Raw genomic sequence first — 23,808 nt, 5'->3', positions numbered from 1 at the left:
AAGCAGTCAAAGTAGACAAGTTTCAACAGGCTTCTTGCAACAAAACTTGTTACTGATGTTCTGAGAACAACAAATGGTGACAAACGCATCAGTTCGTTTCACGTTCAGTACTCAAGAGTTAAGGCTGGGACAGCTAAAACATTTAAGCATATTTAATACACGCAGCCCAAACCTACTTTTGTTTTATATTTTCATAAGGAAAGGAAATACGGACCATCCATTTTCTGACTCATGTTATTTGTTTTCAAGTAGATTCGGTACTTCTCTTTCCTTGCCTCCTAGCACCTTCAGTGGGGTGCCAGAAAGCGAGGTTTTGCAGATTAAGAATCCAAGTGCTTTTTATTTAATATTACCACCGTAAAGAATGTGCAAAAGTATGACTGTCGAAGCCAGGAATTTAGCACGACTACAGCTCTTGATAAATCAGTGTTCAGGCTTGTCTTATACAAGCTTGAAATCAGCACGACAGCAGATCGATTTGAAATGTTTTCTCAATTAATTTATGTAGCTTATTGTGAAGATTAAATATTTCATCTGCCTGTTTGGAGGAAAAACCTGACAGGGGAACACACCAGCTGAGAATGGTCCTGGTACTGGACAATGAGCGCATTTAAGAACAAAGTCACTATGAGACAGCAGTAAGGAAAAGGAGCACAACACTTTTGATCAATAACTAAAACAACATCAGCTGTTCCTTTCAGGAGACAGACAACAGGGAAACAAGTTCATTGAGAAAGAATATTTAATCTGCTCTTGGACAAAACAGTGCTGCAAAGAATGGCAGAGATGGTTAAGCCTTACGTCAATCAATAGGTTGATTTATTTGGACAATCAATGCATACAACTCAAACACTGCTTGAAAGAGAAGCAGGGATGGAAATGAGGAGTCTGATCATTACCCATCCCTCTTCCGGCATGCAAGACCAAAATCAACACAGAAAAAATGGTATGAGACATCGAAGGAACAAGTCTAGAAGTTGGACACCTGTACTTCTGCTAGGCAAAACAACCTAAAACCGGTTCAAGGACAGGATGCACTAGAGGTGAGGAGTCTCTGCCACCAGTCTTCACCACCACAGCACTCATGTCATCCACAACTCCATGGCAGCCTCTAGGCAGCTCCTCAACTCCACGTGTCAGCTTTTGTGCCCTTCTAAACGCACTCCCAGCTCCATTACTGAGCTTAATCTCTAGCAGAGGAACAGGAGATTAGGACTAAAGCCTCCATGGCCAAAACTTTACCCCATATACATGTCCGTCCTATAAGACCTTTTCCAACAGCACTGCATTCCCTGAACCCAACACACACCTATCAAAATGGCAGTCGAGTTCCAAGATCTCCCTGTCCCTGATACCCATATCAAGAAGTCCATCCCAACACACTCTGCTCCAAACTTTGGAAGATCAACATCTGTTTGCAATGTTTTCTTAGCAAACAATTCTATAATGATAAATCTAATCCAAATAAGTATTAGATCATAGATAAACCACGAAACACCAGCTTCCTTGAAGTAGAATGTAACGTAAGATTTGCAATTTGAGGTTCAGTTCATTCTGCGATTCAAATTAATTTCCTACTTCTCCATTTTAAAATTTTCCAAGAGAAGAAATCTACACCGATCTGTAGTGATCTACAGAAATGGAGGTGCACTTCACCACAATACTCCTCTACAGCTACTCGAACCCACTGTCAGTAACACTACCAACCACTGCCAAGAGAAGGCTATCCCAGAAGCAATATACAACACATGTTCTTCAGTCAGCCTACATTTGCTTTTTCATCTTACTTCTTGCTCTTTTCTCTAGTAAAGCCTGTTGGTTTTGCATATTTAATCACAAATTTGGCTAAAAATAGAAGAAAAGGGTTGTTTGGTTGGGGGTGGTTATCCTTTTGGGGTTGTTTTTTTCCCCCTTTTTTTGTGTGCTGGGGTATTTTTTGCAGAATACTAAAGGTTCTCATGACAGCTAATGATTTCCACCTTCAGAGCAGCGTAACAGACTTCAGCTACTGGCCAAATTCCAGCCGAAGCGATTACACTCTGCCTGCTAGGACGTCCAGTTAAACCTGTTCCAGCTATTTTATTTCCTTCCAGCCCTAAAACATTCCACGCTATCACTATGGCTGCTGTGTTTCGGCTCCAGCTTGCGTTTCAGGGCAACATTACACAACCCAAAAGCTTCCTGTGAACTTGTTCAGTTCCCTGCTGTGCACCTACCCGACTTACCTGCGTTGACTGGATCACCGTAAGGTCGTTAATGTAGCAGAAGCCCGCTCCCATGGCAGAGCGAAGCCCGGCAGTCCCAAAGGTCAGCCGGCAGCAGAGACGATCCCGTAACTCTTTATGCTTCCCATTCTGTAACAAGTTCTCGATCTGTTCTTTTGTTTTTTGGTTCTGCAAAAGAAGATGAAAGGTCTTCGTTTAGTACTTGAAGTCAGGATCAAAACTATCCGCGTATTGCTTTTAACGAGTTCTTAGACAAGTCCTTCCTACCCTATAAAAACCCTGTCTGCATGAACTTACATTGTAACTCTCATTTCCATCATATGTTTTCTATTTCTTTTTTTTTTTTCTATTTCATCCTTGTTTATCAAACATGCAGCCATCGGTGTGCTGATGTTCAGTTATCGATACACCCTCCAGCTACATCAAGCCTCTAAGTGGGGCGCACAGACTTTAGAGCAGCTTTTTCCAAGGCAGGCAGCACAAGTTAACTAGCAATCTGTGCTGCTGGAAGGCAGACAAAAATCCTAATTTCGAAGCCCTATTTCCTTCCTCCCCACCTGCAGGAATGGTCTGCAAACAAGCACAACAGAATAAAGCTGACATTGTAAAAAAAAAAAAAAAAAAAAAAATCTTGTCTTCTCAATTACATTAACATTTAGTGAGGCAGGCACAAGAGAGTCAAAGCCTCCACCTGTCACGAACTCTTTAAAAAGTTGTGCGTTTTCCCTGCCAGAAAAGCCCAGCCATTTTCGATGGGGCTGCAGAAAGCCGAGTGCTGCTCCATCAGAAGGTAAATGCCCCAATGCATCGCTGTAACAGCGACTTCTGCTACTCCACAAACTTGGCTTTTCAACTATATTTAGGAGGGTCTCAATTTTGTCAGTTAAACAGAACTAAAACAACTCCACAAACTTCTACGATTACTTAAAAGCTCAGAAAAAAACACATCTAGCACACAGTACATGATACAGCCACTAAGCAGAGAAGTCACGGGGTTTAAGAGCTAGCATCTTTCTGAAGAAAAACCAATTCTACCCCCCAAAGCAGTACTCCTATCAGTGAAAAGTAACCTTTTTTTCATCTTAGATAACATAAAAACAGCAATTTCTTTGTGATTTGTCCAAAACCAGTAACACACACAACCTGCTAACCTGCTCAAAGGAAGAGTTTAAAAACCAAATATGTGCATCAGTTCGTTTCACGTAGAAAAACCTGTAAGCAGCCTCAGGGTTCAGAGAGAAGAGAGCAATTCTCTCCTCTCATCGCTCTCTGAGCATCACAGCACTTCACCTCTACTCCGTGCTGTCGGTACGGGGCATCGCGACGGGGGCTTTGTCAGCTGCTCTGCGGGTACCTGCAAGGGCCGTGACACAGGAGGAGCCTGGAGAGAGGCACAGGGACGGCACAACGACAGCAGGAAGCTCAAGGAAGATTCGAGGGAGATCTATTTCCTGAGGAGGGAGCTCCTGACCTGCAAAGAGGGCTTCTTGTACCAACAAAAGGGACACAAACACCACCCGAGCCAGGACTGAACACTGGGAAAGTTGTCATCCCGTGCCTTCAGCACCTAAAACCCAAGACTAAAAGGAATGGGCACCCAAGAAGGAAAAAGGTTGGCTAAATAAAACAGCAGGAAGCAATTCTTCTGATCTGACACCTACTCATTGTTCAACATTTATTGCATTCACGAGGAACGGCAGCTTTTGTTGGTTCACGTATAGGGAGTACATTTACTGCTGCTCATAGTCCAGCTGAAGGAGAGATCAGCTATTTCTCCGAAAGGCTGACTTCAAATATTTACCTTCAGGTTCACACAGTAGGGAAGGCTACAACCCTACAAATGCTTTGAAGTCAGCCACGTGCAGCGCCCGGTACGTCACGGGGCAGGGCGGGACACACAATGCCCATTGTTGAGATCTCCCTCGGTTCCTACAGGACTGTTCTTACCTTGCACTATCACAGCTACGAACTTCCAAGGGCACAAAGCGCGCACACACACGCTCTATTTGTTCTTCGCAGTTAATCTGCGCCCTCAGCTAACACCGAGGCCAGGGGGACAAGGAGGGAAACTTTAATATTAATTACCTGCGATCACAGGAATTAGACAATCACAGTAACACGAATCCCAGTGCCCTGGGCATGCCTAGGGAGAGGAGAAAGTCCCCTGGGACGAAGAGAACAAGGACAGAAGAGTACTTACTGGTGCCTGTCCTTTTACAAGATGTACCTGTTGGAGCATCCTTTTACAAGTTGCTTGTTGTTGGAAGCAACTCACCCATTGGCTGCTGTCTTGAAGCAGTGAATAAATAAGTAGGAGAATTTGGGGGATTTTGAGGGCTCTATGAATTCATTTGGGCATCAAGAAACTCAGGCCCGTCTCCTGGCGCCCAGTTTGGCCAGGACACAGTCCCCGTAAGCACTCTGCAACCCTGGGAGGGGCTTGCTGAGAACGCAGCCCGGGCACAGTGATCAACACGGAGCATAAAACAACTCCTGTGACAGCCGCGGTCGCAGGACAGCTCCGATTGCACGAGAGCTTCTCTAAAACCTCCTGCTTCGAGCAGAGCCCTACACAAGGGTTAAAGAAGGCAAACGGAATCTGGAAGGCGAGGGTGAAACACCCCTGACATTTAAAGCAGAGGTCAGCCAGCGGCAGCTCCCACCCTGCCTCCGCGGCGCTGCTCCTCACGGAGAGGAGATCTTCGGGAGGGTTTGGAAGCGCTGGGAAAAGCCTGCGGGTATCCCCCACACCACCTCTTCTGGGGAAGAAAAGCTTCTGTGAAGCTGGTACGCAAGCGCAAAACTATTTCCACTGCTGGACAACAGGTCTCGAATCCTAGCAAAACGAGACACGTGAGCTTAAGTTAGATTTTAACGTATTTGTGCCTGAAAATAAGAGGCAAGCCATTGCTGGTCGGGCTCTCGGAGGGCTCCGCAACCAGAGCGAGCCGTTACTCACAGCGCTGCTAAAGCAGGCCCCAAAATAAAACAAAAACAATGGGGCACAACTCCTGTGAGATCCCAGAAGCGAAAGCCTCTTGTAGCTGCTCGGAGGCAGCCAGCCAGAAGACGAATGACTAACACGGGAAGAGTTTGAGGCAAGACTGCTTGAAAGCCTCATTTCACGCCACCACGACTCAACGCACGGTTCTGCCTTAAAATAAGGTTATTCAGCATCCTTAATAGCTTTTTAGGATGCAGCGTATTGCTCACCTCCACGAAGAGAAGCACGTGCACCACACCACACGTTTCACAGCCCTGAGTTGACGAGGCTGAGGCCAGGCTTTCCTGAAGCCGTACCACCAACGTTTACGTTACAAATAGATTAACTGCCTTTTTTTTTTTTTTTTGACGGAAGCTGCCTCGTTGATTCTCCAGGGAACAAAAACGAGTCAGCCAAAAATGGCACCCGAACATCAGGTAGCGAAAATTTCCTGCAGTCAGAAAAGAAAAGAAGGGGGGAGGAAAAGCTACGGGGTAAAGAAAAAAGATCCTAAAGCTTTCACGAGAGGACCTGAATCACCCAGGGCAGCAGGAAGACAAAAATTTACAAGAGCTGATGTAAATTCAGACTCGGTGATGACATGCTTCGTGCTGTGTGTGCAGCGGCACCAGCAGTGTGACCTCAGGCCAGCCGTTATCACAGCCGCGTGGCAGGATCCTGACGGCTTTCCATCGGTTCCTGCTTCCCGAAGGTGCCCCGGTTGAAGTTTAATTCTACTGCAAATTCTCAAAAAAAAAAAAAAAAAGTGTTGGTTTTTTATTTTTTTGCTGGTTTGCTTGACAGCTATGCAATAAAGCAAGGCATCGGGAAGTTTCACGGCAGCTCCTGCAAAGGTTCATTTTTCGAAGCAGAACTGTCGTGACGTGGAAATACAGAACGGAAATATTAATATTTCTAATATTTCTTAGAAGATTTCTTAGAAGCCTGTTTTCGGAAGTCCTTGGTACCCCGTGTGGTTACCCTCCCCAGCAGCACTACTCGCCTGCCACGTGAAGCAGAGGGCACAAGGAGAGCACATCAGCCTAAAACCAAGCATCCCGGTGCGTTTCTAAGTGTCGCAGAAACGCCATCAGTCCCAGGACGCCGTGATGTGACGCTAAGTGTGAGGCTTACCGGCAGCTCTCAGCAGTTCGCTGAGGTGCGTGAAAATAACTGCAATAAAACCGCTGCTTAGGAAAGGCTTTCTCGAGCTTCGGAAGCCAAGCCGGGCAGCAGCACGGCGTTGGCAGCAAATTCAATCATTTTAGAAACACAAACTCAACACCTGAAGTGCCCCCTCTTAGCCGCTGCCTGGATCGGTGTCTGCGAGCTCCGTTAGTCCCAGCGCAGAGAAGTTCCTTCACAATCAGCACACGCTGCCTTTGGACTCCTCTAAATATCCTTAAAAAAAAAAAACAAACCAAACCCCGTAACACCACCACCAGACTGCCTGAAGCCCCCTCCTGCCTTTGAAGCAGAAATAAGCTATGCTGTTTCACAAAAACCAACCCTTAATTCATCTCCAAAGCCCCCGCAGCTTTTTGGACACGCCAGGGGCAGAGGGCAGGTGCTCGGCACCCAGCAGCACCAGATAAGGTGGCACAAGGAGGCAGCAGATAAGGGGAGAGCAGCCGGGAGGGCCCCGGAGAAGGAAGAGGCTGAAAATGCACTGAAAGAGGGCCAGGGAAGGGAAGAGGAGCCTCTGGCTGCTGACAGGGCTACAGCTGGGTTTCTGAGCGTGCCTCTTACCTTTTTTCGTGTTTTATTTTCCTCCCCTTCTCCCCCCTTGGTCCTTCCTGCCCTGTATTTCTCAGCCTTTGCCCCACAGGGGCAAGCACAGGGGCACCAGGCGCCCTGCCACAGTTGGGGGTGGAGAGGCCAGGCAGGAGAAACAGCACCAGTTCGCGGGGCAAGAGCTCCAGCCCCCAGACCATCTCGGTGCCAGTTTGAAGGGCTCCCTCGCACCCAAGCGCAGCTGCACTTTGCTGCGCGCCACCTTCCCGCTGCTCCTGCCCCCCAGCCTGCCTCCTGCCCCCCGGCAGCAGCCAAAACCGCAGCGTGAGCGCCCTCAGATGCGCTAATCCGCCCCTCTAAAATGTAAATTTGTGAAGCGTTCTTAATCCGTAAGCAGCTCGGAGCCTCGCAATTTGATGCGTGGGAAGCGAGGAGCGAGCAGAGACAGGCGCTCTTTTCTTATCCCATCTCGAGCAGACCGCCAAGGACGCTGAGGGAATTATCTCATTCTCGCAGGCTTTGCGTTACCAGCAGGCAAAACTAAAAGAGAAACTAAAACTAAAGGGAACGGGGCCGTCAGGAGCTCTGTCGGTATTTCAGATGGTCACAGAAGTGGAAACGAGAAGGGTTTAGGACAGAGGCAGACAGACCGTACTACGGTAAGGGCCTGAACACAGCTCTGCACTCGCGTGAGCATCAGAAAAAAATAAGTTCTGCGTTATGTTTTCCTACAGAATTATTATACTAACCTACAGAGGTGCCATCTCCAGAAAGCCAGGACTACTTCCTCATAAAACGTTTTTTGTTTTTTTTGCAAGTTATCCGTTTTTGACTTTAGTTCCACGTCAGGAACTTCTCATAACCTCCACTGCGAGTCCCACGGAGCCAAGACTGGAAGTGGCTGCAGTGGATTTTGAGAGGGAAGGGGATGAGCCTGTTAGGGATGCGAGGTACAGCTTCAACTGCTTCCTACAAACATTTTCTGCCCGAATCGTACGTACGACAGAACTTTTGGGGTCAAGTCCCACGGCAGTCGACGCTCTGCAACGTCACGTTTAAGAAAGGCTGGGAGTTTTACTAAAAAAAAAAAAAAAGCATATTATCTGCTGAATTCATCGTTATCCTCCTTTATCTTCAGTTCTCCTGTACAGCACAACTGCCTACCGAAAGAGAATTGCCCCCCCGTTCTGTAGCTCGGCGGGACACAACCTGAAACAGCTGCAGAATTAAGGTGCAGGGGCACTAGCCGAGGATTTCTTCCTGATCATTTCACTCCCAATCACGTAAATAATGTGTTTGCTGCCAGGGTTGGATTTCAAGGCGAAGGCCCTGTCAAAATAGCTGCAGTTCACAGCTCTCCCTCCGAGCAATCTTGGCGTTGCAGGCACTCTTTGCCTGGAAAAAGGGGAAAAAAAAAAAAGAGAGGCAAAATAAAAAAAAAAGAGGTCAGATTTGCTTCATGGTCAGCAAAGTTGACAGCCACAAACGAAGCACACCAAGCGCTGCCAGCCAGTCTCTGCTTTTCGATCAGCAATCAGTTTAAGCTTTTTTTTCAGATGAAATCAGGGTCAGCCCCTTAGACCCAAACCCACCGGAGCACATCTTTGCAGGAACTCCTTCCCAGCACAGACGCTGCGCTGCCTGTGGCGTAGCCGATCACCGCACAGACGTAACTTAGGGCACTTGCAGCAAGTTCTCCTTTACAGTTTCCCTTAAAAATTTCAGGCTCTCATTCCCTCTCCTTCAGCAGGAAACGTTTGCTTACCAGCCAGCAATGGCACCACCATTTTGACGTGAAAATCAGCTGGGTGACCGCAGAGAAGCTGATGCTCAGGGTAGCCTGTGCCAGCACAGCGGGGTACACTTACACCCCTGGTTTGCCTTTTTCTGCTTCGTTCCTAAATCCTGGTCCCACAACAAACTGCAGCCCCTCTGGACAAGCAGACTTCTTTTGGTAGGCTTGGTACCAAAACCCAACCCTCCGATGCTGTCCCCGAGGGTCCTAATACCTCCCCCAAACCTCCCCCAACCCGTGCACGCAGGCTCTGGGTGTCTACACTACAAAAAAAAAGTCACCAACACCAGGGTCTGGAACTACCAAAAGCAAGGGGGCCCCAAGGAAGGCAGCAGCACGTCCAAGGTGCTCCTTGGTTTGGCGATGGGACTCGGGAGGCCAGGCTGGTGGTGGGACTGATGACCTTGAAGCTTTTTTTCCCCAAGATAAATGATTCCATGACCTCATACAAGTGCTACCCAGCGTAAATAGTGCCGATTCACCCCAGAGGAGGGTACCAGGGCACAGGCAGCTTGAAAACAGCCACGCCAGGCTGCCGGAAGCACAGGCAGGCCGTGCTGCTGATGTGCCGCATCCCAGCCATCAGTCCCTCTCTTCAGGGCACCCTAAAACCTGGAAATCCGTAATTTGTGCCACAGGCCCTGACAGCTCCTGGCGAAATCTCTGGTTCACATCAGGGACAGACAGACCGCAAAATCAGAGCTTCACCTGGGGTGGAAGAGACCCGTAAGATCATCAAATCCAACCACCCACCTAACACAAGCCCACTGCTAAACCACATCCCCGAGCACCACGTCCACAAAGCCTTCCCACCCTCGAGCACATCACCCAGCCTGGCGTCAGCTGTGAGCCTGCTGAGGGCACGCTCGATCCCCTCATCGATGCCATCGACGAAAATCCCAAACAAAACAGGCCCCAGAAGCGAGCCCTGGGGAACACCACAGGGCGACCGGCCGCTGAGCGGACCGAAGGCCATCCGCGGCCACCCAGCCAGGATTTTTCCCCGCTGAACAGCGCAAGACACGGGTCCCGCAGCTCGCACCAAGCCATCCCCAGTGTGGCAGCAGCTGGGGGATGCAGGGTCGAACATGCCTTTCGAACATGCCTTTAATTCCCAAGGGCTGAAACATCCCCCTCAGTCAGCTCCACGAGCATCTTTCTTCCGGAGTCCGGCCTTCAAACCCACAAACCTCAGCAGCAAGCAGCAGGGCAAGTCTAAAAAGGGGCAAGGGAACAGGACCTGCTGTTGTTGTTCTCTTTTAGCCTCTTCGGAGGCAGGCAGCCCCAGGGCTGGGTGCTGCAGGGCTCCCCGGGAGCCAGCTGCACAGCCCAGCGGGGAAGCTGCCTCTTTTGTGCTGGCCCAACATCAAATAAAAACAAAAATACTTCCAGAAGCACTCCTTTACACGTCTTTCCCGCGAGTCTTTCTAAATATATTAAAATAGTTCAGTCGCAAGGGACCTACGAAGATCATCGAGTCCACCTGCCTGACCACTTCAGGGCTAACCAGAAATTAAAGCACGTTACGAAGGGCATTACCCGAACAATAAGTTCCTGTGCACCATATAACCCACTGCTGCTGAAGGGGAGTCCTCACCTTCATCCCAAAGCGCCCCAATTAATGTGCCGGCACAAAACCCATCCACCCGGAATCAGCTGTCCCAATAGCTCGCAGTTTTATACCCTACAGGTTTTAATGTTAGAGCTTGCAATGAACGCACGTAGTTTTGAGGAACTTCTCTTTTCACTCGTGGCCACTTCCCAGACTTTACTCTCCGCAATTTCCATTCTTCGAAATTCGCGGTAAAGGCTTTGTAAAATTAAAAACTGCGAGCTGAATGACGGGAGCAGGTCATTGGTCTGTAATGACCAAGTCCGTTTCCTCTTCAAACATCTCAGAAGCCACAAAAATTAAGTGGCAGCAGTCAGGAGCACTGCAAAAAAAGCCCCTAAGCAAGCCACCTTGCTAGCAAGTAGGACTGAGCTGAGAGGACCGATTCCCGTTACACACCCCCTGCTGCGATAACCACAGAACATCCCCATTCCCCCAAATCAGCTCCAGCACGACCAGCACAGCCCACAAACAGTTTTGCACAAGCATTCCTCCACGACTTCAGTGCCTGTAGGCAAAGCCAAGCGACGCTGAGCGCACTCAGGGCACGCAAACGGCTCCTGCTGATCCCGCAGAGGGAATTTAGGAGGCAGCAGCTTCAGCTTCGTCTTCACAGCGCGAGGAGTGACCGAGGGAAAGCACGAGGGCACCCGTTATCCACTCCGCCTCCGCGTGTCAGTGCGATCGTGTGGGCACAGCTGCCAACCTATGCCTGAGACCGCGGTATTTGATTAAGAGCCTGATCTATTTAATCACACGCCCCCCCCCGTGAAACCCCACCGGCTGCTAAGCCGGGATCCGACCCTCGGACTTGCCCCGAAAGCTTCCTCTGCTGTGCACGACAAACGCTCAGCTCGCCTCGTTTCGGTGCCGCTCTACGTGCGGCACGTTCTGGCCGCTTTAAAGCTGCCTATTACTACAATCAAGGCCCAATTTCCAAAGCTGCCCTAAACAGAAGCGGTTTTCCTGGAGACAACCGCTCTGACGCAGCTTTCCGTACAAGACAGACGCCTTTAGGAGACTCGAGACAGTTATGGAAAGACAATAACAAAGTTAGAGCGCGAATGAAGAGGGATTAAAGGGAGAAAATAGAGAACAACGACTAATCGTTCAGCCCTCACTCGTACGCCTGGGAACAAAAGCACGTGCCTGGTGTCTCAAAGCAAAAAATAAAGGCAGCGATCAAGGGGAAAGAAGGGAGATTTAGTCAGTGAGGCTCCTCTGAGCCAGTCGCTAGCAGCATTGAGGAAGATGCACAGCAGTGGTGAGGCAGGAGAGCAGCAGAGCGCTCGTCACGCAGGCAGCTCTCCTCCACCCACGCCCCGGCCCTTAATCACAGTTCCAGTTTTAGAGGAGGTTAGCACGTATGCCCGAACCAAGGAGGACGGGGAGCGCGGCTCTAATTAATTACCGCGAGCAATTTTCAATTAAGTCTGAGGACAAAAGCTCCCCACAGCTAAATACAGCGGGGGGGGGAAAAATAGCACACGCGTTTTGCTTTGATCGGAGGCAGTGAAAGTCCCCAGGGCGAAGGAAGCTGGGGGTGAGACAGAGACCTCGTCGCGCTGTTTGGTAACACCAAGCCTCCAGAGGCCTTGTCTCCTGGGTCCGCGATGAAACGAGGAGTTTCTCCTCGCAGCTTTCCCCGTCCCCCCCCCGTCCCCTCCTTTGTTTACATCGGGTGCCGCCGCGCTGCCCGCGCCCAGCCTCCTCCTGCTGCAGCAGCCCTGCTCTGAGCCCTCCGCCAGCTGGTTTGGAGCCCCCAAAATTCACAGGGCTCCTTCGAAACCTCTCTAATTAATGAAGCTCGAGCCCTGTAGGAAGCGTCGCGACTGTCACCTTGGCAAGCTGGGGTAAACAGGTGCCTCTCCAGCTGCTATTTGGCTGGCTAATTTCGGTTCGTAGAAACCATAACATTTTGCCATTGCTGGGTTAAACCAAAGTATTTTTTTCCCCTGGTAGCCTTAAGTTTAAAAGGCGTAAATCTTCCTAGTTCATACCCTTTTGGGATCAGCACATACTGAGGCGTTTAAGAGCCTTTCACCACGCCGACCCAAAGCCAGGTTCCAAAACCCCTCGGTGCTGGAGCTCGGCCTGGCTTGTCGGGTGCGTTACCGCAGATATTATTTCCTTCCTGCGCTCCTCACCTCCTCGCCGCTCCCGGACACGGCTCCGGCTGCAGGACGGGCAGCTGGCAAGGGAGGAGAAGAGCCCCGAAATATTCCCTGTGACACGCAGCTGGCTGGGGCAGGAACAAAACGAAGCCACCAGGAGCGAGGCGCAGCAGCGTGCGGGGGTGTTTGCGTCCCTCCCCACCCCCAGGCGATGTTTTTAAGCCCAGCCCGTGACGTTTTGGCAAAGCAGCAAGGAAAAAAAAAAGAATAAGGCTTTCGGCAGCGGGTTGGGGAAAATAACGCAAAAAAAAAGGCGTTATCAGGGACCCGATTCCTCAGGGGAGGCTCGCACCGCGCTAAGCCAGCCCGCAGCCCGCCGGGTGGGCTCTCGGCCCCCCCGTAGCCCCTGAGGGGGGGCTAAAACCGGGAGGTTTTGGGGGAAATAAAGGCGAAAACGGTCAAAACGCCGGCTCCGGGGGCACCTCACGCCGCCGGGCCGTGGGTGCCTCGGCTCGGCCATGGGGTGCCGGGGGGCTGCCAGCATCGTGCCCCCGGCTCTCAGCGGCCCTCAACAGCCCTGTCCCGGTCCCATCCCGGTCCCGGTCCCGCACCTTGTCCCAGCTCAGCCACTGCCACACCGCCCGGTCCAGCTGCGCGTCCCCGGTGCTGCGGGCGGCCGTCAGCGGCACGTTGGAGTTCACGTCGCCCATCTCGGGGAAGGGGAGAGCGGCGGCGGCAGCGGCGGCTTCACTCCGCGGCACCGGGCATCGCCGGGAGGGCGCCGCAGGGACCTGAGGGGGCCACAGCAGCCGCCCAGCCCCGGCCGCCGCCCGCCGCCGCCCGCTCCCCTCAGCGCCGCGGCGCCCCCCCCACCGCTGCTTCTCCACAGCGCGGCCCCGCCCCCGCGCCGCCCGCCCGCCAATCAAAGCACGGGATTGCCGCTGGAGGGGCGGGGAAATGCTCCCCCGCCCTCCACCTTCCTGTCGGGAAATGTAGTCCGGTCCGCGCGGAGCGCGCAGCAAAGGGGAGGGGTTGGTGGGAGGTGCGGAACTACAAGTCCCGGCAGCCCTCGCGGCGCGGCGCCTTGTGCCTCAGGGGGTGGAACGGCCTGAGGGGGCAGCGGCGCCGCTGAGGGGCCCGGCCTCGCCTCCAGGCGTCCCTTGGTGTCAGACAGCGCTGGGGCCTCGGGGGCAGGGGAGGCTCCTTGGGTGTTCCTTGTTTCCACTTATATAAAAATAAATAAATAAAAATAAATAAATAAAAATAAATAAATAAAAATAAATAAATTTCACTTACAAATAAAATAAAATATATCAATAAATGTGTGTGTATGTGTGTATTTAGGGTATGCCGTACCGCCCCACTGAAGAGGCACTCTAATCCACCAGGGTGATGCATAGGAGCAAAAACCTAAAAACCTAAAAATCTACTTGGTTGTGCCTCTGTCAGCCCTAAGCCAGCCCCCAAGCTTCTCGCTTCTCTCTCTGGAAGGAAAATGGCATCAGCCCGTCCTCGGGCAATGAGCCCCTCAGTCTGAGGTGTTCCCAGACAGGCTCCAGCAGCAGTTAAATTGTCTTGAGGAGGGAAATACCAACCCTCACCCCCTTCCTGGTCAGCCCCAGTTGTAATCGGGTTGTCCCCATGTATGCTCGGCCCTGCTGCCATCCCCAGCAGCTCTGCTGAGGTTGCCATAGTGATCGCAGGCACTGCGGCCTGACGCCAGGCTTCGGGGCCCGCAGGGCGATGGGACCGCGATGCGAGGCTTTGGGGTCCGTAGGGGATTAGGACCGCTGCCCAGGGGATGCTGGAAGAGAAGGGAGGTGTGAAACAACGGGGCTTCAAGGCTGGGAGCAGCACAGGCCCCTGGGGAGGTGGAATGAGCCTGATGGGTGAGGAGGATGCAATGGAGGGATGAAAAGATGCAGGGACGCAGCCTGGGGTACTGAAGCAGCACGGCATAGCTCTCGTAAGCTATAGAAGGGAACAGTCCGTTATAAAAGCTTAGAAATCTGATGGTAATATCCCTCCCTTTTGAAGCTCTCAAGTGTGTCTTGAAGGGACCTGGTTCCTGGCTGCAGACACAAAGAAATCCTCTGGTCCGGGGGACGGACTTGGTATGGGGAGGTGAACCTGTAAACTGCTCTGTTACACGGGGCTGCTGGTAGGCAGCAGAAGATATAAAGAAGACAGAAATAAATCAACCTGTTATCACTGCAGGGCTGTCCTACGGCTGTTTACGGTGTAGAAGGAGAAGAAGACGGAGCGAGGAAATCACACATAACAGATGAACCCAACAGTCAGTGGGTGAGGCTGTCCTTCCCTGGAGGGATGTGGGGAATCCATCTGTTGGTACCGACGCTCGGAGAAGGAGGCAGCCTGTGGGGCAGTAGGAAAGGGCTCTGCGACCAGAGCTGCCACACGATCAGCCACAGGTGAGCCTGCCAGCCCAACCTGAGGGCAGACTGCTCAGCACCATGCCTCCCACCAGCTTCGGCATCACCCTGCAGGCTTATGCACCCCATGCCACCCACTTCTTCATGTTATTTCCTCTCCCTTTCTCATTTTTCCCTTTCCTCTCTCTCTGCATGTCTCCGCACAAAGAGATGGCATCCTTAGCAGCTCTGATGTGATCCTGAGCCCAGTTAAAGCAGTGTCCCAAGCAGCCAGATGCCGGCACGTTTTTCCAGATCTCAGAATAGCTGACAAGGGTGGCTCCTTCAGGGAATTTGCACATGATAGTCGACACGAGGCACAGCTTCTGCTCTTCGTATCTTTGCTGCTCTTCTCTGCTCCTTTGTGTTTTATTTTCAAGGAAAGGCCAGAGCCCAGCACAACAGAAGCTGCAGTCTATAAAAACTTCATTTTCCCACAAAAAGGACAATGCCTATGTTAAATGCCTCTCTAAAGCCTGCCAAACAGGAACGTTTCTTACAAGAACTCTGTAGATCTTTGGAAAGGCAGTAAGAGAGACCGTTAAAATTAAACTTCATATTTCAAATGCTTCCATTCGTGGCTACATTTTTTTTTCCTTATACGCTTAATGAGAGCTTTAAATTATTCTGAAGAGTAGTTTTCTGCCATCAGAGCAAGCAGGCTGTTTCTTTATATGGCACCCTGAATCTCATAAAGCAGTTTCACACAAGACGGTGACAGGTGACAGCCATGCCCGCACCCCACGTTATCAGTGCCCAGCTTCCTAGCCACAATTAAAAGCAGGATTTGACCTTAATCGCTGATACTTAAATAGGAGAATTATCAGTCCTTCAGTTATTGGTGATCCTCCGTGGTTATTTCCCTGAAGAAAGATAAAGCAGCCTCATAGAAGATAAGAATCTTTGTGTGTTATTACTTTTGTGGGAATAACCACGCTGTTGAGGGGTTGAAACTTCTCTGCAGGATCTCCTGTGCTGGGAGCTGCCAGCGCCAGCAGGGACCGTGGTGGGGCTCAGCTGGAGGGAATGACTTCATCCTAGCCAAAACACACATCTACATGTGCGTATGTGCAGCTCGGTGTGTGTGTGTTTTCAGGGAAAGGCATTGCTCCCCGTGCTGCTCTGAAACTCAGACTGCCCCCATGTAGCATAACTGCAGCTACGGAACGGCAGATAACTGCCCGTGCCCCCAAAATGAGAGCCGTCTTTTAACGCAGACAAAATAATGCAAGTTAAAAGAGACTTGCTGATAACACACAGCTCCTGTTTGGGGTTTGCATTTACGCAGTGCAGGGGTAAAGACGGTTAAATGTACCCGTCAGCCCAGCAGGGCTGGGTCTGCAGCGTCTCAGTAGCGTACCCCCGAACAATGGTGCGCGTATTTCCCTCCTACCAACGCGCTCAGTGTTTTTCAGCAGAGGAATGGCTGAGCACACGGTGATGTCACCGCGAAGCACAAATAAAAACCGTCTGTACGGTCGTGTTAGCATCCTCAATGACCTGGTACCGCAGACCAAATCCTCGCCCGCAACAACCCGGATTAGCTCTGTTGATTACACAGAGCTGCCCAGCCCCGCGCCGGAGAGCCTCGGGGCTGAACCCAGAAGGTGCGGTGTTTCCATGGCAATTTTGCTGCGCGTAATTTATTCCAAATAGCCTCCGAAGGGCCCGCGGCTCCTTCCAATGATATTCCAGGCTGGTTTTTTCTGCCCCCGGTTCCTGCGGTGAGACGAGTCACGCGGGATGAACCCAGCGCGTCCTTCCAGCTCGCCCGGCGGGCGCTCCGCATGCCCTTGCTCTGTGGCACGGCTTTTGTTTTATTATTTATGTATCCTGAACACCCTGTGCCTCTTGGGTTACCTGGTAATAATGCAGCAACTCCCATCCTTCTATTTGCCTCGCTCGGAGCACCCTATTGCCGGGCAGGCAGCGCAACCCTAAACCCGGGCAGCGATAACACCCCTGCCAGTCGATAGGGTGCTGCGTGGGGACGTGCCTCTCCGGGCCCGAATGCCATTTTTAACCTGATCCGGGGTCCAAGCAGCTGAAGTCTTTGTCCTGAAGAAGCTCGGGCTGGCAGGAGGGAAGGACACGGCAGGAACCGCCGAGGCTGGGAACCAGTCCGCGGCTTGGTGCTTCGCGATGTGAGCCCTCCGGGGGCCTGATCCTGCACCCTCCAGCGTGGACAACGTCCTCTTTGGTTTGCTGAAGGCTTAAATGCCCTAAATAACCAGAACCGCGCAGCTCAGAGCTGCCGGAAGCCTCTGCTCTCAGCCCAACAGCAGGGCTGGGATCCTGGGGTGACGGTCCCTGCCGCAGCTCCCCCACGTGTGACACGTTTTGTACCGGGCAGCGCGGTGCAGAAAACACACGACAGGTCCGGTTCTGCCCGCGGGCACCTGTCTGATCAGCAAACACAAAGAAATTCGGGCTCACCTCCTCTCCCCACCCTAACCTGTCGTCCGATCTGATAAAGTGCATTTTATAGACTCGGTGAAGGAGGTGGGAAAGCCGCGGCGAGCGTGGGGGAAATTTCGGCGCCTCCTGCTCGCTCGGGTCTCAGCACCCCAGGGAGGCTGGCTCCAGTCCCCTCGTATATCAAAGCTTGTCCTTTCCAAACCAGACCTGGTTATTTTTAATCCTCCCCGCTAGGTATTAATAGCCCACATGCGTGCTCCGCTGAACGGTTCAGCCACATCCATCTGTGGAAAAGATGTGCCGGGCCCGTCCCTTCCGATGGGAGAGCAAGAACAGGAGCGTGGGTCAGGCTTTTCACCCTAGTTTATCCCTTCGATTAATCCCGAACTGCGGCATAAATGGCGTGGAACTGAGAAAATTTGTACAGAAAACTTCCTGTAAGGGGAGAACACGAGCTCCCAGGTGCCTGGGATTTCCCGGCTGTCTGTAAGAATAAATGCTGCCTTGAGCTTTATTAGGAAATGCTGTTTTTTTTCACCCCGTGGTGCAGATCCCGCAGGTACCCGTACGGTAGGCAACCTGAGCTGAACTGCCCCGCGATCGCAGTCCCAACGGTTGGTTTTATGGCCAGGCTCGCGATAAGTTCACGGCAGCTTATCACCAGCCCATGCAGATTATCCAGCCGGGACTCACCCCAGCGCAACCAAGTGTTCTTGGGTGGCTTTCCTGGTGGAAAGCGGCGTTTTCCATCAGGGAATTTAAAACGAACTCGTAAAATGGCTCCTTTGGGCCGGGCCCAGTGCTTGTCAAGCGCTCCGCAACTCCGGAAAATGCTGCAGCAGCAAAAGGCGAAAGCACGGGGTCTGCTTTCGAGACGAGGGAAACGTCAGGGGCGGGTTTTAAAAATGAAAATTCAGCCTCACAAGGGAGGGGGCCAGCTCAGCCACAGAAAATTCAGATGGGTGGGCGAAACGTTTGGATTCCCACGTCTACACATGGATATCCAACATATCTGGGTCACGGTAAAAATAAGTCCATGGAGGACTGGAAGCAAGCTCAGCTGAATTTCGCTCGTCCTTACAGGCGTGCGGTTAATTTTCTCCTGAAAATCCCCGGTGATGGGAGACCCCGGGGGACAAAGCCAGCGTTTTGCTGACTGTCACTGCCAGACACTGCCCTGCGGCCGTGCCCACCCTCAGGGGGGTACAAGAGGATTCCCGGCTCACCCTCAGCTGCTCCGATCCTGCGTCGTGATCCCTGTGCAGCTTCCTAATGGGTCAGTTTCCCTCATTTAGGCCGTTTTTGTTTCCCTCGTCCCTCTGAACAAGGGTGTCACCCCAGCCGTGCTGCCACCGGGCCACCAGCTGGAGGAAGGGGCTGTGCCTTTATTGGGACAAACCGATGTATTTAGGAGAAATGGATGCTGCGGACACTGAGGGAAGAGTCCAGGAGCCCCGCTCCCGCAATAACCACCTCGCCACCCCCCAGAAATCTCCGTAGGGCAGCGCTGGCTGTGGCCAAACCCCTGTCTCTGGGCAGGGCTCAGTCACCTCGCCGGAGGACATCGGATGCCATCGCTGTCGGTCCCTCCTGTTTCGCCAGTGCGATTCTCATCGAATTCTCACCTACACGACGCCCACAGCCCTATCGCCGCACCCCAAGCTGCCTTAAACCAAGGTCAGCCTCGGCTTCCCATGCACGTAATGTTTCCACAACCTTTCCCGAGGACCAGGCAGACTGCTGCCGATGTCGTCTCACCTGTGGTTCATTGCTGCGTGCTGAGAAAAACAAAATAAAAAATAATAAAATAAAATAAAATAAAATAAAATAAAATAAAATAAAATAAAATAAAATAAAATAAAATAATAAAATAAAATAAAAACAAGCAACTAAATATATTGGCCTCACACGAGCCCCGTGTCTTTCGGGCTGCAAACCCCAACGTAGTCAGCTGCAATTTGCAGTTTGATTTAGTGATTCGCCAAGGCCAGCACTGCCCCAGCTCTGCTCTGTGCCCAGGCGAGCGCACCTCCGTGCTGTCCAACCCCGTAAGCATTACCCATAATCACGAGCCCCTAATTAGCCCCCAAATCCTCCCCCTGGCAGCTGAAACAAACCCATCTGGGGAGCCTTCCCCTGTATCCCCACGTCCCCGTGCCCCTCCGAGCATCCCCCAAAGCCCATCACAACCTACACGGAGGACGAGCCGTGGGTCCCATGGGGACGTGCCCGGCTGCAGCGGGGCCCCAAGGCCATTGCCACCAGGTGGCACTGGCACCTTGTCACCCAGCCCGACGGTGGCTGGTGGGGGCACCCACGGCCCCCCCTTGGCCTTCCACAGGCCCTGGTCCGAATATAATTACGGGGACAGGCGGAGGAACTGCCAACGGAGGGGAAATCGGGAGGGTAACGACCTCTGCAGGAGCTTGCTCTTTCAGGAGGGTTTTTCCCCTTGTAGGGTCTTCCCTTCATTGGGAAGGCCACATCCTGGGGGGTTTTGGGGTGCCCACCAGGCTGTCCCATCCCGGGGACCCCATGCCAGCCCTGGCACAAGGCGTGCTCCGGGTGTTAGGGGAGGACAAACACCGTGGAGGTGGAGAAAAACAGAGCACAAATCCACCCGGAGGAGGAGGATCTCATCCCGGCTGTGCCCGCCCGGTCTGCTTCCCCTGAGTTATTTGCAGATAAAGGGTTTATTTGCCTTTCCCAACGCTGTAACCACAAGGTAAACACGGCGGAGCCTCTCGAGCCCCCTCCTGCCTGGGCCGGGCACCCGGTGCCGAGGGACAGCAGTGGCATTTAGCTCCCTTCCTGCACCACGTGCCCAGCCCAGAAACGGCAACTGCCCCCAAAACGCAGCCCACCAGGGACCCCCCAAAACCCTGCATCGGGTTTCGTGCCCAGAGCAGGGCTGAAGGCATGGGAAATCCCAAATTCCCGGGTGCCAAGGTTGCCGGCCCTCCCCGAAACGCTGTGGTTTGGGTCAGGGTTTGGCGGCGCGGGCGTGGGCGCAGGCGCCGCGGCGGTGTTTGAGTGCAGGAGGAAGGTGCCCTACGGGCCAGCCGGTCTGGCAGCAATTAGACGTTAATTAAGCCATAATAAGCAGATTAAGATGTCCGAGGGACCGCTCCGGGCGCCGGGGCTGGGTGGCTGCTGCTGCCCCACGCCGGCCCTGGCAGGCAGCCTGTTGGGAAGGACGGGGACATTCGCCCTCCTGGCCACCGGCCACCCCGTGGGCCAGCCCCAAACCCGGCTGCTTCAACTGCGGGGACAAAGCCAAGGAGCCCAGGAGGGCCCGAGTCCATCCCCTTCCCGTTTGCCACTACGCGCTTGCCCCTTGGAAAACACATTTGGGAGCTGCGGTACAAAAGGCCAAAGCTACAGCCGGCAGCACCCCGCAGGAAGGAAGCAGGAAAAGCTCCGGCATCATCGGCCAGAGCCCGGCTGGACCCTCGGGGGCGCGCGAAGCCGGGTGCCTCCGGCCGGGCTCGCAGCGTGCGCCCGAGGCTGGAGCAATGCTGGCCGGCCGGGGAGAAAGCGTCTTGGGTGTGGGATCGGGCTGCGGTGCCAAATCACCCCGCAAGTCCCATCACAAAGCAATTTTGGCCGCCGCAGAGCCATCGAGGGGCAGGCTGTCCCTCACGAGGAGCACCACGCTCAGAGAAGAAGCAGACGCAAGCCCTCGGGAACCGGCATCTCCTTTAATTCCCCGCCGGCGAAGCGTGGCCCAACGCCGTTCTAAAATGACAGCTTTTAGCACCAGGAAAACCCGCGAGCCCACGTCACTAAGCTACTGGCACCCCACGGCACGCTTTGGAGGGTGATGCTGGCCAGTCTGAGCGGGGAAGTGGCAATTTTTCCTCCTTTACAGCCCCTGCCAAACTCAGCAGGGCATGGGAATGGTGGGAAAGGAGCCGCCTCTGCCTTCCCCGTGTCCCCATGTCCCCAGCCGGGATGGCTCTGCGACGCCGGGACCTGCCTGCGGGTCGTGCCAGGCACAAGGAGCCCAGCTCCTGCCCCGCATCGGGGGGGCTCAGCACCCCTTGGGCACCACGGGGCTTTGCAGGCGGCATCGGGGCCAGGCTCAGATCATGGAGACCCTGTTCTTGATGTAGACGTGGTACGGGTCGCTGCGCTTGTCCACCTTGCGGGAGCGGGTGTAGCCCAGGATGAGGCTGCCCACGGTGGCGGCGAAGAGCGTCATGACGAAGAGGATGTACATGTAGGCGTTGTCGTCCCGGCCGGCGCGGGCGCTGGCGTTGCGCGGGGCGGCGGGGCGCAGGATGGCCCCGTGCAGCGTCTGGTTCAAGGCATCCAGCATCGCCTGGAGGCTCCGGTGCCACGGCTCTGTCCGGTTGTCATCCTCCATCTCCTCGCCAAGCCTGCGTGAGGGGGAGCTGTCAGCCCCCGCGGTGGGGATGTCCTGGGATGGGGCCGGAGATGGACCCAGGGATGAGCCCCAAAATGGTCCTTGAAGCGCAAGGAGCAGGGGGCCAGGAATATTTTGGTGGAGGAAGAAAACCCAAATCCTGCCCCGTCCCCATCGGCAGAGCTGGCACCCACGGGAGCTGGGGGCACCCAGCACACCTCCAGCTCGGGTCCACCCGTGCCCTCCCAAGACAGAAAGCAGCATTAATTCGGTGCTGCTCCCTTCAGACTTAAATCCACCCCAAATCTGCGTAAGGGCATTTAATGCTTTTGATCAAAGCCACTTGAAGGCAATCCGGATTAAGCGCCCGGCGCACGTGTGCGGATGCCTGTCGGACATCCTCTGATGGACAGACAGACGGACGAGACCCAGCCAGGCACTTCCCCTGCAGAAATAGGTCCCGACCCCAGGGACCTCCCTGGGCTGGCGTCACCTTTGTGCCCAAGGGATGCCCGGGGGTCCCGCTGGCCCCAGCTGCAGCCCCTGCCAGGACCTGCCTGGGGTCCCCCCACCCGAAAAAACAGCTTTGGGACTGATCCTGCCACACACCGACCCCAATCACCCCAACCAGCCCTAGCCAGGGGGGCACAGATCCCTGCATGCCCCCAGTGGACCCATCCTGAGGGGTTGCTGCCCCAAACCCCCTGGAATTTCCATCCCCACACACAAGCTGGGTCCCGGACCCCCTCCGGCCCCCCCAGGACACGGGGCTCCTCTTCCAGCCCAACCCACACCCCCATGCGCCCTCTGCCTGCACAGGCAGCTGCCCCCCCCCCCTAAAAAAGGCTCCCCCAAATGTGGGGTGCATCCCCTGGGACAGCTGTGAAGTGGAAGGGGATGGGGGGGGGGGCACCCTTGGACCCCACTGTCTTTACAACCACCTGTAAATCAAGGGGAAGCCTGAATTTGGGGGATTTCGAGCAGAAAAACAGGGTTTCTCACCCACAGAGCCCTACAGAAGGGCGCAGCACTGGGGGTCCCCGTATTACAGGGGGTGTAGGGGGAGGAAGCAAGGGGAGGGGGGGTCGCACTCACCGGGTGCTCTCGGTGCCTGCACGGCCGCCAGGCTGAGCTGGGACTGGAGCATCGCGGCCGCCAGCCGGGCTGGGAGTGCCGCAGCCTCCTCCCCTTCCCGGGGCAGAGCCACCTGCCAAAGCCACCCAGCCCCGACAGGGCCACCAGCCTGTCCCCAGCCCCTCAGGTCCCTCCGTGGCCCCCGAGCCCGGATGCAAGAGGTTTTATGGGGCCGGGAGAGCCACCCAGCCGGATCCCGCGCTTCCCTCCCCGCACGCTGCCGGTCACGCTTTCCTGTCCCTCCTCCGGACATCCCCGCTGTCCCCGAGCCCTCGCAGCGGGCACCGAGCCTGCCCGGGATGCTCCCGTCCCCAACCACCGGAGCTCGGCCGGCTGCTGTGAAATGGCGTTTTCCTCCCTGCTGCCCTTACGCTGGGGCCCTTCCAGCCCCACTGCGTCTTTCTTTCCACACAAAACCCTTGCTGTGCCCCTTGGAGGTGGTGCGGTGAGCCCACGGGTGGCTCGTGGGGAGACGCTGTCGAGTCACAAACTGGGGGCACCCCTGGGTGCCGCCGCTCGCCCCCTCGCCCCAGCGGGGCCCCGCGGAGCCGCTGGCCCAGCCCCACGTCCCGGCGGCTGCCGGAGACCCCGCGGAGGAGCCCCCAGCCCCTCTCCGGGCAGCCTGTGCCAGGGCTCCGGCACCCGCCCGGCACAGCAGCGCTGCCTGGGGCCCAGAGGGCACCTCCCGGCCTCCAGGCTGGGCCCGGGGCCTCTGCTCCTGGCCCTGGGCACCCCCGGCGAGAGCCCGGCTCCGGCCTCTGCGCAGCTCCCCGCAGGCCCCGGCAGCCGCGGGGGAGCTCCCCCGGGGCAGGGCCTCCCCCCCCCCGGCTCCTGCAGCCCCCTCCCCACGTCCCTCAGGAGGCCACCACAACCCCAAGGCCGTCGGGGCCCTGGGACAGACGCCGCAGGCAGGGCAGCGGTTTCGGAGGTGACGAAGGCCGCGGGTGCCGCTGGGCGCCCCGTGTCCCCTCTCGCTGCCCTTCCCCACCACG

At 54.5% G+C, this 23,808-nt stretch overlaps 2 protein-coding genes across 3 annotated transcripts in view; both read right to left on the bottom strand.

Moving 5' to 3' along the window:
- Window positions 1-13,354, bottom strand: part of PGM2L1 (phosphoglucomutase 2 like 1) — a 37,188-nt gene extending 23,834 nt beyond the window's left edge. The window contains exons 1-2 of the mRNA XM_080574374.1: window positions 13,075-13,354; window positions 2,226-2,393 (exon numbers count right to left, since the gene is read on the bottom strand). Of these exons, the coding sequence (XP_080430500.1) occupies window positions 2,226-2,393; window positions 13,075-13,173 (267 nt within the window). The 5' untranslated portion in view covers window positions 13,174-13,354. The remainder of the gene's footprint in view (window positions 1-2,225; window positions 2,394-13,074) is intronic.
- A 7,646-nt stretch (window positions 13,355-21,000) lies between these two features.
- KCNE3 (potassium voltage-gated channel subfamily E regulatory subunit 3) lies at window positions 21,001-23,763 on the bottom strand. 2 transcript variants are annotated; one of them, XM_080574444.1, is made up of 2 exons: window positions 22,778-23,763; window positions 21,001-21,783 (listed from the first exon to the last, which is right to left on the bottom strand). In XM_080574444.1, the coding sequence occupies exons 1-2, from the start codon at window positions 23,067-23,069 to the stop codon at window positions 21,398-21,400; spliced, it is 678 nt and encodes a 225-aa protein (XP_080430570.1). In that variant the 5' UTR covers window positions 23,070-23,763; the 3' UTR covers window positions 21,001-21,397. The 2 variants fall into 2 exon arrangements, with proteins under 2 accessions (XP_080430570.1, XP_080430571.1); XM_080574445.1 differs by having other exon boundaries at window positions 21,001-21,695.
- Between the last annotated feature and the right edge of the window lie 45 nt (window positions 23,764-23,808).

Source organism: Anser brachyrhynchus (assembly GCF_964034855.1).
Source record: "Anser brachyrhynchus genome assembly, chromosome: 1".
NCBI lineage: Eukaryota > Metazoa > Chordata > Aves > Anseriformes > Anatidae > Anser > Anser brachyrhynchus.
Note: the sequence above shows the minus strand (reverse complement) of the source record. Positions and strands in the feature narration are given on the sequence as shown.

Bases quoted from the DNA above. Each gene is read 5' to 3' on its own strand.
- KCNE3 (XM_080574444.1), bottom strand. From the start codon at position 23,069: ATGTCCGGAGGAGGGACAGGAAAGCGTGACCGGCAGCGTGCGGGGAGG. The intron at 21,784-22,777 runs GTGAGTGCGACC...TTGCGCTTCAAG, and splicing joins GCAGGCACCGAGAGCACCCG to GACCATTTTGGGGCTCATCC.